The sequence below is a fragment of the Quercus suber genome, unplaced genomic scaffold (genome assembly GCF_002906115.3).
Source record: "Quercus suber isolate HL8 unplaced genomic scaffold, Cork oak 2.0 scaffold_22, whole genome shotgun sequence".
NCBI classification, from domain to species: domain Eukaryota; kingdom Viridiplantae; phylum Streptophyta; class Magnoliopsida; order Fagales; family Fagaceae; genus Quercus; species Quercus suber.
The window spans coordinates 656,528-675,086 of NW_027069487.1; the positions used below are offsets into that span (position 1 = coordinate 656,528).

At 36.2% G+C, this 18,559-nt stretch overlaps 2 protein-coding genes across 2 annotated transcripts; one reads left to right on the top strand and one right to left on the bottom strand.

Moving 5' to 3' along the window:
- The first annotated feature begins 1,108 nt into the window (after positions 1 to 1,108).
- On the top strand, positions 1,109 to 2,054 carry LOC112020651 (olee1-like protein). Its single transcript, XM_024053240.2, has 2 exons — positions 1,109 to 1,301; positions 1,510 to 2,054. Exons 1-2 carry the CDS (start codon positions 1,148 to 1,150, stop codon positions 1,851 to 1,853), a joined length of 498 nt encoding a protein of 165 aa, XP_023909008.1. The 5' UTR covers positions 1,109 to 1,147; the 3' UTR covers positions 1,854 to 2,054.
- A 6,397-nt stretch (positions 2,055 to 8,451) lies between these two features.
- On the bottom strand, positions 8,452 to 9,117 carry LOC136063864 (uncharacterized). Its single transcript, XM_065764849.1, has 2 exons — positions 9,040 to 9,117; positions 8,452 to 8,805 (listed from the first exon to the last, which is right to left on the bottom strand). The coding sequence occupies exons 1-2, from the start codon at positions 9,115 to 9,117 to the stop codon at positions 8,452 to 8,454; spliced, it is 432 nt and encodes a 143-aa protein (XP_065620921.1).
- Positions 9,118 to 18,559: the final 9,442 nt, after the last annotated feature.

An 18,559-nucleotide genomic window follows, 5' to 3' on the forward strand; every position in this document is an offset into this window, starting at 1 on the left:
TTTTTTGTTGAATTGGCTGTGATGTTGAAATTTTTTATAATAAAATTTGTTTGGATGCTGAGAAAATGTGAAAAAATTTCCGGAAAATAGCATTTTTAAAATACATCCAAACACATGAAAATATTTTTCACAACAATTTTCATAATTCAACCAAACACTTAAAAATATTTTCCTTTTCCGGAAAATAACATTTCGCCTTAGTCCAATAACAGGAATTTTGTACAGTAATAGAGTGTATTATATTGTCGTTGTGGGACAACTATTGTGGGCCGTGTGGCAGTGCCCTTACCTTTTCCTTTCTCAATCTTTCGGCTAAGATCAAGTGACACATGTTACCTTTTCTTCTTCTTTTATTTTATTATTTTATTTTTTTATTTTATCAGCCAAATGAAACTGCTTTTGGTTTCTGAAAAGTGCACCTTTAACGCAAAAATGGAGTATGAGGGCAAGGGAAAACCACACACGGTGTATGTTTCACATACACCCTGCTACTAGCGGTAAAAAAGAGGAAATATACACTCATAACAGGTTATATTTCTTGAGAACTGGAGATTGGCCGTGGGATTAGGGTAGAGAAAAAGAGGGTAGTTTTTGGGTTGTTTCCGCTTTGACAGAATTTAGTTATTTTAGACCTGTCTGACATTTTTTTTTGTTTGGTTTTGTTTTTGTTTATTTGTTTTGTTTGTGTGATGATTCCTTTGACAGAATTAATGCAAATAAATTTGTGTTTTTCTTTTTTAAAATATTAATTTACAGTTATCAGTTAATGATATGGCAGAATTCTAACCATTTAATTATTAAAGAAATGTGAGAATTTTTAAGAAATCCGCGTTAAGAAATCTCAAAAATCTTGATCCCTATCCTTAGGGATTATTATTAACGCTCAATATTTAATTGATTTTTTTTTTTTTTAAAAATGGAGAAACTTATTATTCATGACAAAGAGAGATTCAAGGAACATAAGAGCGGGTCAAATAATTTCTCAACCGCATGCAACAGAAGGGAAAAATGACAACCTCACAAAATATTACAGCTAACAGAGAGTTCTTAACAAACCCCAAAAATAACTTCACCTCTCCCTTTTCTTTGTACTTATTTCTCAGAATTAAAATCCCCATCCAAAGAAGAAAAAAAGACAAGCAGAAAAATGGCAAAGTCTATCATCTCCCTTGCATCTGCCCTTTGCTTCTTGGCCCTCCTTGGCTTTGCTCACTGCGATAGCCTTTTCTCCGTTGAGGGCAAGGTTTACTGTGACACTTGCCGTATCCAGTTTGTAACAAGGGTCAGCGAGTACATGAAAGGTAATTACTTAACAATTCAATTTCATTGTCACTTTCTTAACACACATTCATATAACAAAGTAGCAACATTTTTTTGTTTATTACCACAAAAAATGCTGCTTATTATATTGTTGACGTAACACCAATTATATTAATTGTCGCGTTAGTGAATTATTGACTTGTGTGACAATGATAGGATGAAATTAACTATGCGTTGTTGTTGGTGTAGATGCAACGGTGGGCATAGAGTGCAGGGACCGTGAAAGCGGTAGCATAACACACAGCGGTACGGCTGTGACCAACGCGTCGGGAAGCTACAAACTAGCAGTCGAAGAAGAGCACGAGGAAGACATTTGCGCAGTATCCCTGATTAAGAGTGCCAACGCTGACTGCAGCGAGGTGAGCAAGGATCCATTCCTCAAGAAGAGTGCTAGGGTCAGCCTCACAAGCAACAATGGCATTTCAAGCCCAGTTCGCCTTGCCAATCCTCTTGGTTTCATGAAGAAGGAAGCTCTTCCCCAATGTGCTGAGGTCCTTAAAGAGCTTGGGCTCACTGCTTCTGACATCCTATAAACAAAATTAATTTGACGATGGGGAATATCCCTTCAATTTGTTATACCAATTGATTAAATAAGCAGTGTTTTTTTCTTTTTGGTTTTTAAAAAGTACTGTGAGAATCATATGTATGTGGGGGGGTTTTATAGTCTAACTCCCTACCTTTAATTGTACTGTGGGCTAACAGCCTAATATTCCTTTGATTGTAGTTTGTGGGTTTGAATGATTAATCTATATTTGTTTGGTTTATGCCATCCATGGCGTGTATTGTGAGTATACCAGCTTGATATCTGAAAGTAATGCACTAGGGATTCTAATTTGTTCGTGGTTGTTAGTCTCATTGTTGCTCTTTATTCAAATTATAATTCATAGTGTAGAAAATCTTTTTTTTTTTTTTTTTCTTTTAAAAAACATGGCAAATTTCATTGAGTGGAATCAACAAAGAAAAGAAAAACGAGTCAACATATCTTAATGTGTATTTATATATGACAATTCTAGAGATCAAACCGAGCCCAATCATGACTTTTTAAATGAATTCCAGTATGTCTATATATCAAATACAAGGAAGTAGAAATAAACAATATTTTGTAAATTAAAAGATATCCATGGGGACTCGTAAGACACAAATTTAATATCCTTTCAAAAGTAAGAATAGGTCAAGCACCAGAAACGTAACTCTCCTTTTAAGGTAAGAGAAGGGATCAACTTAGAACAAAGCAAGCTTGTGATGCAACTAAGGCAAGAGTGTGAAGTAGCTTTTTTTTCCAAACCCAAGGATCTAAGTTCTCTGGAAATAAAATATCTTTTAGATTTTTATTTATATATTTTTTATTAGGGTTTCTTTCTAGTTTTCTTGTCTTGATGGGAAAGATAGGGATATAACTTCTTCAAATGCCATTAGTTGAAACACATTTCTCTTTTATAAACTACATTGATGTTATGAATTTGTTTAGAATAATATTTCAATTACCATAATTATTTTTTTTTGGTTCCATTTAGTAAAAATCCTATTTGTTGACTTTGCTATAGAAAAAGAATTCCAGGTTAGAATCACTTTTTTTTTTCCCTGCAAGAGGAATGGAATCACTAATTTAAAAGTTTAGATTATGATTTTTTTTTATTTTACTTTTATGGAATAAGACAATAATCAATCAATCAATATATATGTATAGCCAAGGGATTGTAGATGAATTACCACTTTTCTACGCGCACAAAGTGCTTGAGGGTTCACGGGGGAGGAAATGGTTTGAGTTGCAGGATTAGTAGCATATTGTAATTATATATATATATATATATATATATGAGAGTTGAATTCAAGTTACACTTGGTGTAACTCTAAGCAATGTTACATCACCTAATAACTTGTTATGGAATTCATATTTTGAAAAGAGAGGTGCTACGTCTACAACATTTTCACAACAAATCATAGGTAGTTAGCTATTATTGGTTCAAATTTGAACCTAATACTAAGATTACTTTTTTGCCCTAATAATAACAGCCAATAACAACTTGCCACTTAGGATTTGTTGTGGAAATATCATTTCTCTTTTGAAAATCCCACTATTGAATTACATGTTTTATATGTTTTTAACATTCTTACCAATTTTTATGTTATTTATTATTCGATCCATAAACTCATATTTTATGCATTATCTTAAACTATAAAAATTTGAATTTAAATAATTGATTAATGACATGACTATTAATCTTTGATCACCATGAAAATTTGCAAGTATGGAGAATATAGGAATATAATATAATCTAACGGTAGATTTGTCAAAATTTGTATCCTATTAAAAAATATTGAGTGGTGTAACATTGTTTAGAGTTACACTAGGTGTAACTTGAACCCAATCCTATATATATATATATATATATAAGACAATAATCAATCAATCAATCAATATATATGTATATCCAAGGGATTGTAGCTGAATTAGCACTTTTTCATGCATAAAGTGCTTGAAGGTTTAGGAGAGAAAAATGTTTGAGTTGCAGGATTAGTCGCATATTGTTAAAAAAATTATATATATATATATATATCACATACTATATAATAAATGTTAGGTTTAGACGTCGTGGTTGCGCCAAGTGGCTTCAACAAATTGTAGAATTTTTTTTTTTAGATTTTTAAAATATATATAATTTTTCTTCTCCTATAATTTCTAAATTGATAAAAATCTTTATTTGATTACAATCCAAATTCTAGATATCAAAAATTTTCCCCCTATTCACATGTATATATATAGTTCATTTTTTATGGGGTAGCTTTGTAACTATCCTAAAGGACCTAAATTACAGTAAAAGAACCCCTAAATAAAAAACTACATAACAAAATTTAAAAAAAAATAAACGTACAATATGAAAAGGAAGGCAGAAGTTTGAGTTTAAGTTAAATTCTATTGACTAAAAAATTTGTAGTAATTTTTTTAGATGATAATAATAAATAGATACTTTAGGTAAATCTATAAATGTTATTTTCTACAAGTGTATGTCTTTCATACATGTATACATATATATTGTCTTATATTGTTTATAGGACCTTTTGCTTTCTATAATTTGTGTTGTCTTACCCTTATTATGAGCTAGAAGCCTAGAACTTGCATTTTATGAATTTGGAGGGACAAATTTTAAACTCTTTTAAGAAAGGTAGATTCAGATGTTGGCTCGCTTTCTAAATCATGAATTATTCTCTTTTGATAAATAATTCTCATATATATATATATATATTATGTATTAGGATAATTAGTTTAGAGTTTTAAGTTTCTCACTACTTAATTAGTAGAGTATTTCATAAATAAACCCCTTTTTTTTTTTACATTCAATTCTAATTAAAATAATTTTTCATTTTTATAATCTATATTTAACATCAAAATATATTTTTAATTTATATATGATTTTTATTTTTATTTTTATTTTTATCTAAGGCTAATTTACATATATATTTTTTTATTAAATTGTGCATCACACGGGCATAATACTAGTGTGTGTGTAATATATATATATATATAAGTAAAGATAGTGGTGGCTCCAGGAATATTTTCCAAGTTGGCTGATGGTGCGTAATAAAACCAACTCCAAATTCGTCCGTTGAAGTCATCCAAAGGGAAGAAGGATAGACAATAGAATACGACTATATGCTCGTCGCTCTAGGAGGTCGTCCATGTGAAGGACGACCTCCTTGGAACTCTATGAGGTCAAGGAGGTCGTCCATGTGAAGGACGACCTCCCTGCATCCTTTACCCTTCTTCTCGTCCTTGATTAGGATGAGGACTCCTCTTTTTTCTCTCACAACCAGCAAGTTTATTACTAAAAGCAGTTTCTCATGATAGTTATAGAAAACAGCCCAAATAAGGTAACTTCCAAGGCAGTTATGGAAGTTACTTCCGAATTTTTCGAGTTCCTCAATAATAGGGACAGTTAACAAATAACTGTCCCAAGGTGAATACTTTATAAGTGTTTGTTCGCATGAAGGTAAAGGGAGGATTTTTTCTTTTTCTGATTTCCAAGAAACACTTCTTTTATTTGGAATTGCAAACCCACTGACTTTACCATCGGAGGATACTAGACCGGCCTCCATCGGTCTTCTCTGATTTTGTTTGATTTTCCAGGACTCAGCCTTCAAGATCGTTAATGCTCAGAGATTTTCAGCCTACTGATTTCCAAAGATTCATCAGAGAGACCGGTGGAGGCCGGCCCAGAATCCTCCGATGGTAAAGTCAATGGTTATTACAAGCCAAAAGGAAGTATTTCTAAAGTTTTTTTTTGTGGAAAATGTTTCTCATTATCCTTGTCCTGATATGACATCACCCTATGGTTAGCCATGTGCACTTCCGCAGGTATGACTGCTTTGCTTTCATAGGCTAGCTTAAAAGGTGTTTTCCCTGTAAGGGTTCTCATTGTTGTCTTGTATGCCCATAGGACATCAGGTAGCTCATTTTGCCATACTCCTTTGCCCCCTCAAGTCGAGTCTTGATGATTTTCAGTAAGGATCGGTTTGCAACTTCGGTTTGTCCATTTGCTTGAGGGTGGGCGGGGAGGAATAATGATTTCTTATTCCAAAGTGTTCACAGAAGTCCCTGAAAAGGGCATTGTCGAATTGTCCCCACAGACGGCGCCAACTGATAGATCTTGAAAAATCAGTAGGCTGAAAATCATGGGCGTTGGTGATCTTGAGGCTGAGTCTTGAAAAAAAAAATGTAGAATCAGAGGAGACCGGTGGAGGCTGGCCCAGAATCCTCCGATGGTAAAGTCAGTGGTTATTACAAGCCTAAAGGAAGTATTTCTGAAGTTCTTCTTTTTGTGGAAAATGTTTCTCATTATCCTTGTCTTGATATGACATCACCCTATGGTTAGCCATGTGCACTTCCGCAGGTATGACTGCTTCGCTTCCATAGGCTAGCTTAAAAGGGGAAAAGTAAGTTTTTATTTAATGGTCTTTTTAAGTATTCTGTATTATACTTTCTAATTTGTCTACAACTCGTCACTTATTGTTATTCTCATTTACTTTAGGAATGTCAACAATGAAGGAGAACAAAGGGAAAGACGCTATAGTTGAAGGGAGTCGTCTTGAAACTCAGTCTCAGCCTCGTCCGTCAGCTGGGGACAAAAGGAAGCCTTTGTCCAAGAACTTGGATTTGGGAAGCCTTCCCAACTGACGAGGCAAAAAGTCGAAGCATGACTCATCCCAGATAGTCAAGCCCAATCTTCCTTCATCTCAGCTGCCTACCCAAGTATTTGATGTAGATTCGTCCACTTCGGTTGAGACCACTCCGTCTAAGACGACAGTGTCCACTTTGTCTCAACCTTCCAAAAGGCCCCTTCAAATATTATTGAAAATGAAGATCTAGCTTGGGAATGTTTTCAAAACGTTGTTTCTGACGAGGACATAAACATTTGCTATGACATGTCCCTAAAGGATTTTGAACACTCTGGTGTTCATGATCTTTTTAAGATGTGTAGTTATATCTTTGCCTCGTCTTTGCTATTTCAAGATTTTTCTTTTCTTTTCCTTATTTATTTATTTATCTATTTATTTATTATTATTTTTTATAGGCTATGTCAGTTTATAGCATCGTCTATGCAGGCTACAGGGTTGGACAAGACGAGGGTCTTATTAGAGACAAGGATTTAAGAAGTTAAGGATGAATCTAAGAAATGGGCTGAGGTAGCTGCCAAAGTTAAGGAAAAGACGAAGGAGCTACAAAACCTAGCTGAGGAGTTGAGAGCTGATGCAGTGGAGAAAAATACTCGCCTTGATCATATCCAGAAAAGGAATGACGAACTGAGTACTCTACTCTCCAAGGCGAAAGAAGATGCAGTGGCTGAATTCAAGGCGTCCAAGCAGTACACTGATCTTTTAGACACCAATTATGCAGCAGGCTTTGAGGACTTTAGAATGGATGCTATGGAAAACTTCCCTGAAGTGGACTTCAGCTCCATTAAGCTTAGCTTGAATGCGGCTACTAGCTCTTTCCTTCAAACTGGCTCTGAGGATGTCAACATTGAGGACGACGCTACAACTTTACCTCCTCAGGATGCCCCCAATGCGAATGCTCCCTAAACTTAGAAATATTTCAATGTTTATGTCTTCTTTTCTTCTTCTTTTTCTTTTGCCTGGTCCACTGTTTAGGACCTTTTCATGTATTTTAAGTACATTTATCTCATCCATAGTTTTAGGACGAGTTATTTGAACAATTAGTTTTTATTTCACAAGGGTGTTTGGACGTTGGTCGTCTGCCCTTGAGCAACTGAATGTTTCTCTTTTCTATTATGACATGGACGAGAAATTTTATTTTCATGATAGATTTCAATTTTAACTTGTCCATAGAAGGAATTTCTTCTCTTCAACATGAATGTATGCTTTTTTCATTCCTTGAATTTCATCAAGTATGACTCGTCTATGTGAAATAATCATTTTCAGCCCTACTTGTCTTTGGAATTAGCTGATTGTCATTTTTCATAAACAAAGCCCAACCTCACTCTTGTCCATAAGTTAGATTGTTTGGTTGGTGTCTTAATTAACAAACATGTGCTTATGCATTTCCTTGTCCATGGGTTGGACGTGCATTACACTTTACCTCGTCTGTTATACGGATGGATATTCTTTGAACTTATTGTTACTCAGTGAAGCTAGGGTTTTACCTCGTCCTTTACTTGGAAGAGCATGCTTTGCTTTGCTTTTGGGAAAGCTTATTGACGTTATATCTCCGGTCCAGAGAATTTTCTCGTCTTGGGCTTTTCAGCCTTCTTATGAGTTGATTTGAACAAAAGTAGTATGGAAATCAGGAATTCACACAACACTACGTACATAGCATAAATACTGTTCACAGACGAGCACATGCTCATAAGCTAGTGCCGTCTAAAGAGTTAAACAAATACAGGAAATCCATAACTTCATCCATAACCACATAATAATAGCAATAAAATAACATTATAAAATAATACTAAAGATATGTAGATAAACAAGCTCTTTATAGGGATAAACAGGCTCGTCCAAGATAACGCTCATCCAGGTTGGCATTCTACTGGTAATATCTCTTCAGGTGTTCAACATTCTAAGGATGTTCCAATTTCCTCCCGTCTAGGGCCTCAAGTAGTAGGATCCTTGTCTTTTCTAGTTAATAACTTTATAAGATCCCTCCCAATTAGGTCCTAATTTCCCATGAGCTGGGTTCTTGGTTGCCAGAGAAATTCTTTTCAGGATAAGGTCTCCTATGTTGAATCGTCTCAGCTTCACCATTGCATCGTATTGTCTAGCCATGAGGTTCTTGTACCTCGCCATCCTTTGTTCTGCGTCCGTCCTTACCTCGTCTATCAGATCGAGGTTCACACGAAGTTGTTTCTTGTTATCTTTATCTTGATACATTGTCACCTTGTGGTTGGCCATGTGTACTTCCACAGGTATAATTGCCTCACTCCCATAGGCTAGCTTGAAAGGAGTTCCCTTGTAGGGGTTCTCACCGTCGTTCTGTACGCCCATAAAACACCTGGTAGCTCATCTGGCCATACTCCCTTTGCCCTTTCAAACTGAGTCTTGATGATTCCAACAAAGATAGGTTTGCAACTTTAGCTTGACCATTTGCTTGTGGGTGGCGGGTGAGAATAATGATTTTAAATTCCAAAGTGTTCACAGAAGTCCTTAAAAAGTGCATTGTCAAATTGTCATCCGTTATCGGACACTAACACTCTGGGCACCCCAAACCTGCACACGATGTTCTTCCAGAAGAAGTTCTTTACATTCTGCTGTGTGATATTCGCTAAGGGTTCTGCTTCTACCCATTTAGTGAAATAGTGTATCCCTACTGCCAAGAATTTCATCTGTCTGGTTCTAAGTGGAAAATGACCTAAGATATCTAGGCCTCATTGAGCAAATGGCCATGGGGCCATCATCGGGGTGAGATACTCTGATAGTTGTCTGGGGACATTACTAAATAGTTGGCATTGGTCACATACCTTGACATAAGNAACTCTCCTTTTAAGGTAAGAGAACGGATCAACTTAGAACAAAGCAAGCTTGTGATGCAACTAAGGCAAGAGTGTGAAGTAGCTTTTTTTTCCAAACCCAAGGATCTAAGTTCTCTGGAAATAAAATATCTTTTAGATTTTTATTTATATATTTTTTATTAGGGTTTCTTTCTAGTTTTCTTGTCTTGATGGGAAAGATAGGGATATAACTTCTTCAAATGCCATTAGTTGAAACACATTTCTCTTTTATAAACTACATTGATGTTATGAATTTGTTTAGAATAATATTTCAATTACCATAATTATTTTTTTTTGGTTCCATTTAGTAAAAATCCTATTTGTTGACTTTGCTATAGAAAAAGAATTCCAGGTTAGAATCACTTTTTTTTTTCCCTGCAAGAGGAATGGAATCACTAATTTTTAAAAGTTTAGATTATGATTTTTTATTTATTTTACTTTTATGGAATAAGACAATAATCAATCAATCAATATATATGTATAGCCAAGGGATTGTAGATGAATTATCACTTTTCTACGCGCACAAAGTGTTTGAGGGTTCACGGGGGAGGAAATGGTTTGAGTTGCAGGATTAGTAGCATATTGTAATTATATATATATATATATATGAGAGTTGAATTCAAGTTACACTTGGTGTAACTCTAAGCAATGTTACATCACCTAATAACTTGTTATGGAATTCATATTTTGAAAAGAGAGGTGCTACGTCTACAACATTTTCACAACAAATCATAGGTAGTTAGCTATTATTGGTTCAAATTTGAACCTAATACTAAGATTACTTTTTTGCCCTAATAATAACAGCCAATAACAACTTGCCACTTAGGATTTGTTGTGGAAATATCATTTCTCTTTTGAAAATCCCACTATTGAATTACATGTTTTATATGTTTTTAACATTCTTACCAATTTTTATGTTATTTATTATTCGATCCATAAACTCATATTTTATGCATTATCTTAAACTATAAAAATTTGAATTTAAATAATTGATTAATGACATGACTATTAATCTTTGATCACCATGAAAATTTGCAAGTATGGAGAATATAGGAATATAATATAATCTAACGGTAGATTTGTCAAAATTTGTATCCTATTAAAAAATATTGAGTGGTGTAACATTGTTTAGAGTTACACTAGGTGTAACTTGAACCCAATCCTATATATATATATATATATATAAGACAATAATCAATCAATCAATCAATATATATGTATATCCAAGGGATTGTAGCTGAATTAGCACTTTTTCATGCATAAAGTGCTTGAAGGTTTAGGAGAGAAAAATGTTTGAGTTGCAGGATTAGTCGCATATTGTTAAAAAAATTATATATATATATATATATCACATACTATATAATAAATGTTAGGTTTAGACGTCGTGGTTGCGCCAAGTGGCTTCAACAAATTGTAGAATTTTTTTTTTTAGATTTTTTAAAAATATATATAATTTTTCTTCTCCTATAATTTCTAAATTGATAAAAATCTTTATTTGATTACAATCCAAATTCTAGATATCAAAAATTTTCCCCCTATTCACATGTATATATATAGTTCATTTTTTATGGGGTAGCTTTGTAACTATCCTAAAGGACCTAAATTACAATAAAAGAAACCCCTAAATAAAAAACTACATAACAAAAATTTTAAAAAAATAAACGTACAATATGAAAAGGAAGGCAGAAGTTTGAGTTTAAGTTAAATTCTATTGACTAAAAAATTTGTAGTAATTTTTTTAGATGATAATAATAAATAGATACTTTAGGTAAATCTATAAATGTTATTTTCTACAAGTGTATGTCTTTCATACATGTATACATATATATTGTCTTATATTGTTTATAGGACCTTTTGCTTTCTATAATTTGTGTTGTCTTACCCTTATTATGAGCTAGAAGCCTAGAACTTGCATTTTATGAATTTGGAGGGACAAAATTTTAAACTCTTTTAAGAAAGGTAGATTCAGATGTTGGCTCGCTTTCTAAATCATGAATTATTCTCTTTTGATAAATAATTCTCATATATATATATATATATATTATGTATTAGGATAATTAGTTTAGAGTTTTAAGTTTCTCACTACTTAATTAGTAGAGTATTTCATAAATAAACCCCCTTTTTTTTTTTACATTCAATTCTAATTAAAATAATTTTTCATTTTTTATAATCTATATTTAACATCAAAATATATTTTTAATTTATATATGATTTTTATTTTTATTTTTATTTTTATCTAAGGCTAATTTACATATATATTTTTTTATTAAATTGTGCATCACACGGGCATAATACTAGTGTGTGTGTATATATATATATATATATAAGTAAAGATAGTGGTGGCTCCAGGAATATTTTCCAAGTTGGCTGATGGTGCGTAATAAAACCAACTCCAAATTCGTCCGTTGAAGTCATCCAAAGGGAAGAAGGATAGACAATAGAATACGACTATATGCTCGTCGCTCTAGGAGGTCGTCCATGTGAAGGACGACCTCCTTGGAACTCTATGAGGTCAAGGAGGTCGTCCATGTGAAGGACGACCTCCCTGCATCCTTTACCCTTCTTCTCGTCCTTGATTAGGATGAGGACTCCTCTTTTTTCTCTCACAACCAGCAAGTTTATTACTAAAAGCAGTTTCTCATGATAGTTATAGAAAACAGCCCAAATAAGGTAACTTCCAAGGCAGTTATGGAAGTTACTTCCGAATTTTTCGAGTTCCTCAATAATAGGGACAGTTAACAAATAACTGTCCCAAGGTGAATACTTTATAAGTGTTTGTTCGCATGAAGGTAAAGGGAGGATTTTTTCTTTTTCTGATTTCCAAGAAACACTTCTTTTTATTTGGAATTGCAAACCCACTGACTTTACCATCGGAGGATACTAGACCGGCCTCCATCGGTCTTCTCTGATTTTGTTTGATTTTCCAGGACTCAGCCTTCAAGATCGTTAATGCTCAGAGATTTTCAGCCTACTGATTTCCAAAGATTCATCAGAGAGACCGGTGGAGGCCGGCCCAGAATCCTCCGATGGTAAAGTCAATGGTTATTACAAGCCAAAAGGAAGTATTTCTAAAGTTTTTTTTTGTGGAAAATGTTTCTCATTATCCTTGTCCTGATATGACATCACCCTATGGTTAGCCATGTGCACTTCCGCAGGTATGACTGCTTTGCTTTCATAGGCTAGCTTAAAAGGTGTTTTCCCTGTAAGGGTTCTCATTGTTGTCTTGTATGCCCATAGGACATCAGGTAGCTCATTTTGCCATACTCCCTTTGCCCCCTCAAGTCGAGTCTTGATGATTTTCAGTAAGGATCGGTTTGCAACTTCGGTTTGTCCATTTGCTTGAGGGTGGGCGGGGGAGGAATAATGATTTCTTATTCCAAAGTGTTCACAGAAGTCCCTGAAAAGGGCATTGTCGAATTGTCCCCACAGACGGCGCCAACTGATAGATCTTGAAAAATCAGTAGGCTGAAAATCATGGGCGTTGGTGATCTTGAGGCTGAGTCTTGAAAAAAAAAATGTAGAATCAGAGGAGACCGGTGGAGGCTGGCCCAGAATCCTCCGATGGTAAAGTCAGTGGTTATTACAAGCCTAAAGGAAGTATTTCTGAAGTTCTTCTTTTTTGTGGAAAATGTTTCTCATTATCCTTGTCTTGATATGACATCACCCTATGGTTAGCCATGTGCACTTTCGCAGGTATGACTGCTTCGCTTTCATAGGCTAGCTTAAAAGGGGAAAAGTAAGTTTTTATTTAATGGTCTTTTTAAGTATTCTGTATTATACCTTTCTAATTTGTCTACAACTCGTCACTTATTGTTATTCTCATTTACTTTAGGAATGTCAACAATGAAGGAGAACAAAGGGAAAGACGCTATAGTTGAAGGGAGTCGTCTTGAAACTCAGTCTCAGCCTCGTCCGTCAGCTGGGGACAAAAGGAAGCCTTTGTCCAAGAACTTGGATTTGGGAAGCCTTCCCAACTGACGAGGCAAAAAGTCGAAGCATGACTCATCCCAGATAGTCAAGCCCAATCTTCCTTCATCTCAGCTGCCTACCCAAGTATTTGATGTAGATTCGTCCACTTCGGTTGAGACCACTCCGTCTAAGACGACAGTGTCCACTTTGTCTCAACCTTCCCAAAAGGCCCCTTCAAATATTATTGAAAATGAAGATCTAGCTTGGGAATGTTTTCAAAACGTTGTTTCTGACGAGGACATAAACATTTGCTATGACATGTCCCTAAAGGATTTTGAACACTCTGGTGTTCATGATCTTTTTAAGATGTGTAGTTATATCTTTGCCTCGTCTTTGCTATTTCAAGATTTTTCTTTTCTTTTCCTTATTTATTTATTTATCTATTTATTTATTATTATTTTTTATAGGCTATGTCAGTTTATAGCATCGTCTATGCAGGCTACAGGGTTGGACAAGACGAGGGTCTTATTAGAGACAAGGATTTAAGAAGTTAAGGATGAATCTAAGAAATGGGCTGAGGTAGCTGCCAAAGTTAAGGAAAAGACGAAGGAGCTACAAAACCTAGCTGAGGAGTTGAGAGCTGATGCAGTGGAGAAAAATACTCGCCTTGATCATATCCAGAAAAGGAATGACGAACTGAGTACTCTACTCTCCAAGGCGAAAGAAGATGCAGTGGCTGAATTCAAGGCGTCCAAGCAGTACACTGATCTTTTAGACACCAATTATGCAGCAGGCTTTGAGGACTTTAGAATGGATGCTATGGAAAACTTCCCTGAAGTGGACTTCAGCTCCATTAAGCTTAGCTTGAATGCTGCTACTAGCTCTTTCCTTCAAACTGGCTCTGAGGATGTCAACATTGAGGACGACGCTACAACTTTACCTCCTCAGGATGCCCCCAATGAGAATGCTCCCCAAACTTAGAAAATATTTCAATGTTTATGTCTTCTTTTTCTTCTTCTTTTTCTTTTGCCTGGTCCACTGTTTAGGACCTTTTCATGTATTTTAAGTACATTTATCTCATCCATAGTTTTAGGACGAGTTATTTGAACAATTAGTTTTTATTTCACAAGGGTGTTTGGACGTTGGTCGTCTGCCCTTGAGCAACTGAATGTTTCTCTTTTCTATTATGACATGGACGAGAAATTTTATTTTCATGATAGATTTCAAATTTTAACTTGTCCATAGAAGGAATTTCTTTCTCTTCAACATGAATGTATGCTTTTTTCATTCCTTGAATTTCATCAAGTATGACTCGTCTATGTGAAATAATCATTTTCAGCCCTACTTGTCTTTGGAATTAGCTGATTGTCATTTTTCATAAACAAAGCCCAACCTTACTCTTGTCCATAAGTTAGATTGTTTGGTTGGTGTCTTAATTAACAAACATGTGCTTATGCATTTCCTCGTCCATGGGTTGGACGTGCATTACACTTTACCTCATCTGTTATACGGATGGATATTCTTTGAACTTATTGTTACTCAGTGAAGCTAGGGTTTTACCTCGTCCTTTACTTGGAAGAGCATGCTTTGCTTTGCTTTTGGGAAAGCTTATTGACGTTATATCTCCGTGTCCAGAGAATTTTCTCGTCTTGGGCTTTTCAGCCTTCTTATGAGTTGATTTGAACAAAAGTAGTATGGAAATCAGGAATTCACACAACACTACGTACATAGCATAAATACTGTTCACAGACGAGACACATGCTCATAAGCTAGTGCCTTCTAAAGAGTTAAACAAATACAAGGAAATCCATAACTTCGTCCATAACCACATAATAATAGCAATAAAATAACATTATAAAATAATACTAAAGATATGTAGATAAACAAGCTCTTTATAGGGATAAACATTCTCGTCCAGGATAACGCTCATCCAGGTTGGCATTCTACTGGTAATATCTCTTCAGGTGTTCAACATTCTAAGGATGTTCCAATTTCCTCCCGTCTAGGGCCTCAAAGTAGTAGGATCCTTGTCTTTTCTAGTTAAGAACTTTATAGGATCCCTCCCAATTAGGTCCTAATTTCCCATGAGCTGGGTTCTTGGTTGCCAGAGAAATTCTTTTTAGGACGAGGTCTCCTATGTTGAATCGTCTCAACTTCACCATTGCATCGTATTGTCTACCATGAGGTTCTTGTACCTCGCCATCCTTTGTTCTGCGTCCGTCCTTACCTCGTCTATCAGATCGAGGTTCACACGGAGTTGTTTCTTGTTATCTTTATCTTGATACATTGTCACCTTGTGGTTGGCCATGTGTACTTCCACAGGTATAATTGCCTCACTTCCATAGGCTAGCTTGAAAGGAGTTTTCCTTGTAGGGGTTCTCACCGTCGTTCTGTACGCCCATAAAACACCTGGTAGCTCATCTGGCCATACTCCCTTTGCCCTTTCAAACTGAGTCTTGATGATTTTCAACAAAGATAGGTTTGCAACTTTAGCTTGACCATTTGCTTGTGGGTGGGCGGGTGAGAAATAATGATTTTAAATTCCAAAGTGTTCACAGAAGTCCTTAAAAAGTGCATTGTCAAATTGTCATCCGTTATCAGACACTAACACTCTGGGCACCCCAAACCTGCACACGATGTTCTTCCAGAAGAAGTTCTTTACATTCTACTGTGTGATATTCGCTAAGGGTTCTGCTTCTACCCATTTAGTGAAATAGTGTATCCCTACTGCCAAGAATTTCATCTGTCTGGTTCTAAGTGGAAAATGACCTAAGATATCTAGGTCTCATTGAGCAAATGGCCATGGGGCCATCATCGGGGTGAGATACTCTGATAGTTGTCTGGGGACATTACTAAATCGTTGGCATTGGTCACATACCTTGACATAAGCTTTTGCATCTGCTTAGATAGTTGGCCAATAGTACCCTACACGGACGACCTTGTGGATGAGTGATCTGGCTCCCGAATGATTTCCACAGGCTTCTTCATGAATTTCCCTCAACACATAGTTCGTCTCGTCCGGAGCTAGACACTTGAGATAAGGTTGAGAAAAGCCTCTCTTGTACAGAACTTCATCCATAAGGACATACATGGCTGCTCTAACCTTGAGTTTTCTGGCCTTATCCTTCCCTTCCGGAAGTCTTCCGTTCTTCAAGTATGATACTATTGGGGTCATTCAATTTTCTTCATTGTCTATTTGCTGCACTTCTGGGAGATCTATACTTGGGACGTACTGAACTTCATCGAACTCGTCTATGGCTCCAATCGTTGAGGCTTCCTTCGCTAAAGTATTTGCTTCCACGTTCTCCTCTCTTGGGATTTGAACAAAGTTAGCTTCCTTGAATTTCTTTACAAGCCGTAGCACTTTTTCTAGGTATTTTTTCATTCGTTCTTCCTTTGCCACATACATCCAATTTATTTGGCTCATGACTAACTGAGAATCTCCTAGGACGAGTATTGACTTCGCTTCCACAGACTTAGCCAGTTCCAACTCTTTAAGGAGGGCTTCATACTCAACTTCATTATTGGTTGCTTGGTATTGTAGATGGATCTTATGCTTCAACTTATCTCCTTCAGGGAATTGCAAAACCACTCCTATTCCTCCTGCATGTTGCATGGACGAGCCATCTACATGGACGACCCATTATTTACTGTCTTCCATTCTTTCTACTTCATCGCAGCTTGGTGTGAACTCTGTAATAAAATCTGCCAAGGCCTGAGCCTTTATAGCATGCCTTGGTTGGTATCTAATGTCAAACTCACTGAGCTCGATAGCCCACTGAATTAATCTTCCTGCAGCTTCCAGCTTGTTCATTGCTTTCTTGAGGGGATGATCTGTCATGACATTGATGACATGAGCTTCGAAGTAATGCCTTAGCTTCCTAGAAACCGTTATGAATGCCAAGGCCAACTTCTCCATTAACAGATATCATCCTTCCGCTCCTCTCAGTGCTTTACTTGTATAATACACGGGCCTTTGCACCTTGTCTTCTTCTCTCACCAGTGTTGAACTCATTGCATGCGGGGTGACTGCTAAGTACAAGTACAATTCCTCTCCCAGGACAGACGGGCTTAGTAGGGGAGCTTTAGTGAGATACGTCTTTAGATCTTCGAAAGCTTTCTGACACTCATTGGTCCATTCAAATGCTTTTTTAAGAATCTTAAAAAATGGCAAACATTTTTCAGTAGCTTTAGAGACAAACTTGTTAAAGGCAGTGACTCGTTCGGTGAGAGACTGGACTTCCTTAATATTTTACGGAGGCTTCATGTCTAGTATTGCTTGAATTTTATCAGGATTCGCTTCAATCCCCATATGGGAAACCATGAATCCAAGGAATTTCCCTGACAATACTCCGAACGCACATTTGCTAGGATTCAACTTCATACTGTACTGCCTGAGTGTATTAAAGGTCTCTTGTAGGTTGCCCAGATGTTTTCCCTCATCTAGGCTTTTCACCAACTTGTCATCTACATAGACTTCTACGTTTATCCAATCTGAGGACGGAACATGTGGTTGACTAGTCGTTGGTATGTTGCTCCAGTGTTTTTCAAGCCAAAGGGCATTACTTCATAACAGAATAAGTCTTGACTAGTAACAAAGGATGTTTTCTCCTGGTCGGCCTCGTCCATCCTTATTTGGTTGTATCCTAAGAAAACATCCATAAAACTAAGTAATTTATGGCCTGCTATAGAATCCACTAGTTGATCAATGTGCGGAAATGGATAGCTGTCCTTGGGGCAAGCCTTGTTTAGATTAGTAAAATCTACACACATCCTCCACTTGCCGTTCGCCTTTTTGACCATTACTACATTGGCCAACCAATCTGTATAGTACACTTCTCGTATAAACTTCACCGCTATCAACTTCTGAACTTTGTCTTTAATAGCATTATCTCTCTCGGGGGTAAACACCCTTTTCTTTTGTTGCACTGGCTTAGAGGAAGGACATACGTTTAGACGGTGGGTGATGACATTAGGATCTATACCCAGCATATCCTCATGACTCCAAGCAAATACATCATTGTTTTTCTTCAAAAACTAGACGAGGTCCTTCTTAATCTTTTCTTCTAGATCTGCCCCAATCCTGGTACACCTTTCAGGGTTGTTCTCATTTAAGAAAATATCTTCTAACACTTCGGTGGGTTCAGTCACAATTCTCCTTTCTTCGATGCTCATCATCTGCACTTGCTCATCCATGGCGAGCATGGCCAAAGAACACTCTCTTGCTGCCAGTTGGTCTTCTTGCACTTGTCCTACCCCATGCTTCGTAGGGAACTTAATTGACAAGTGGCAAGTGGATGTGACTGCCTTCCAACTATTTAGAGTTGGTC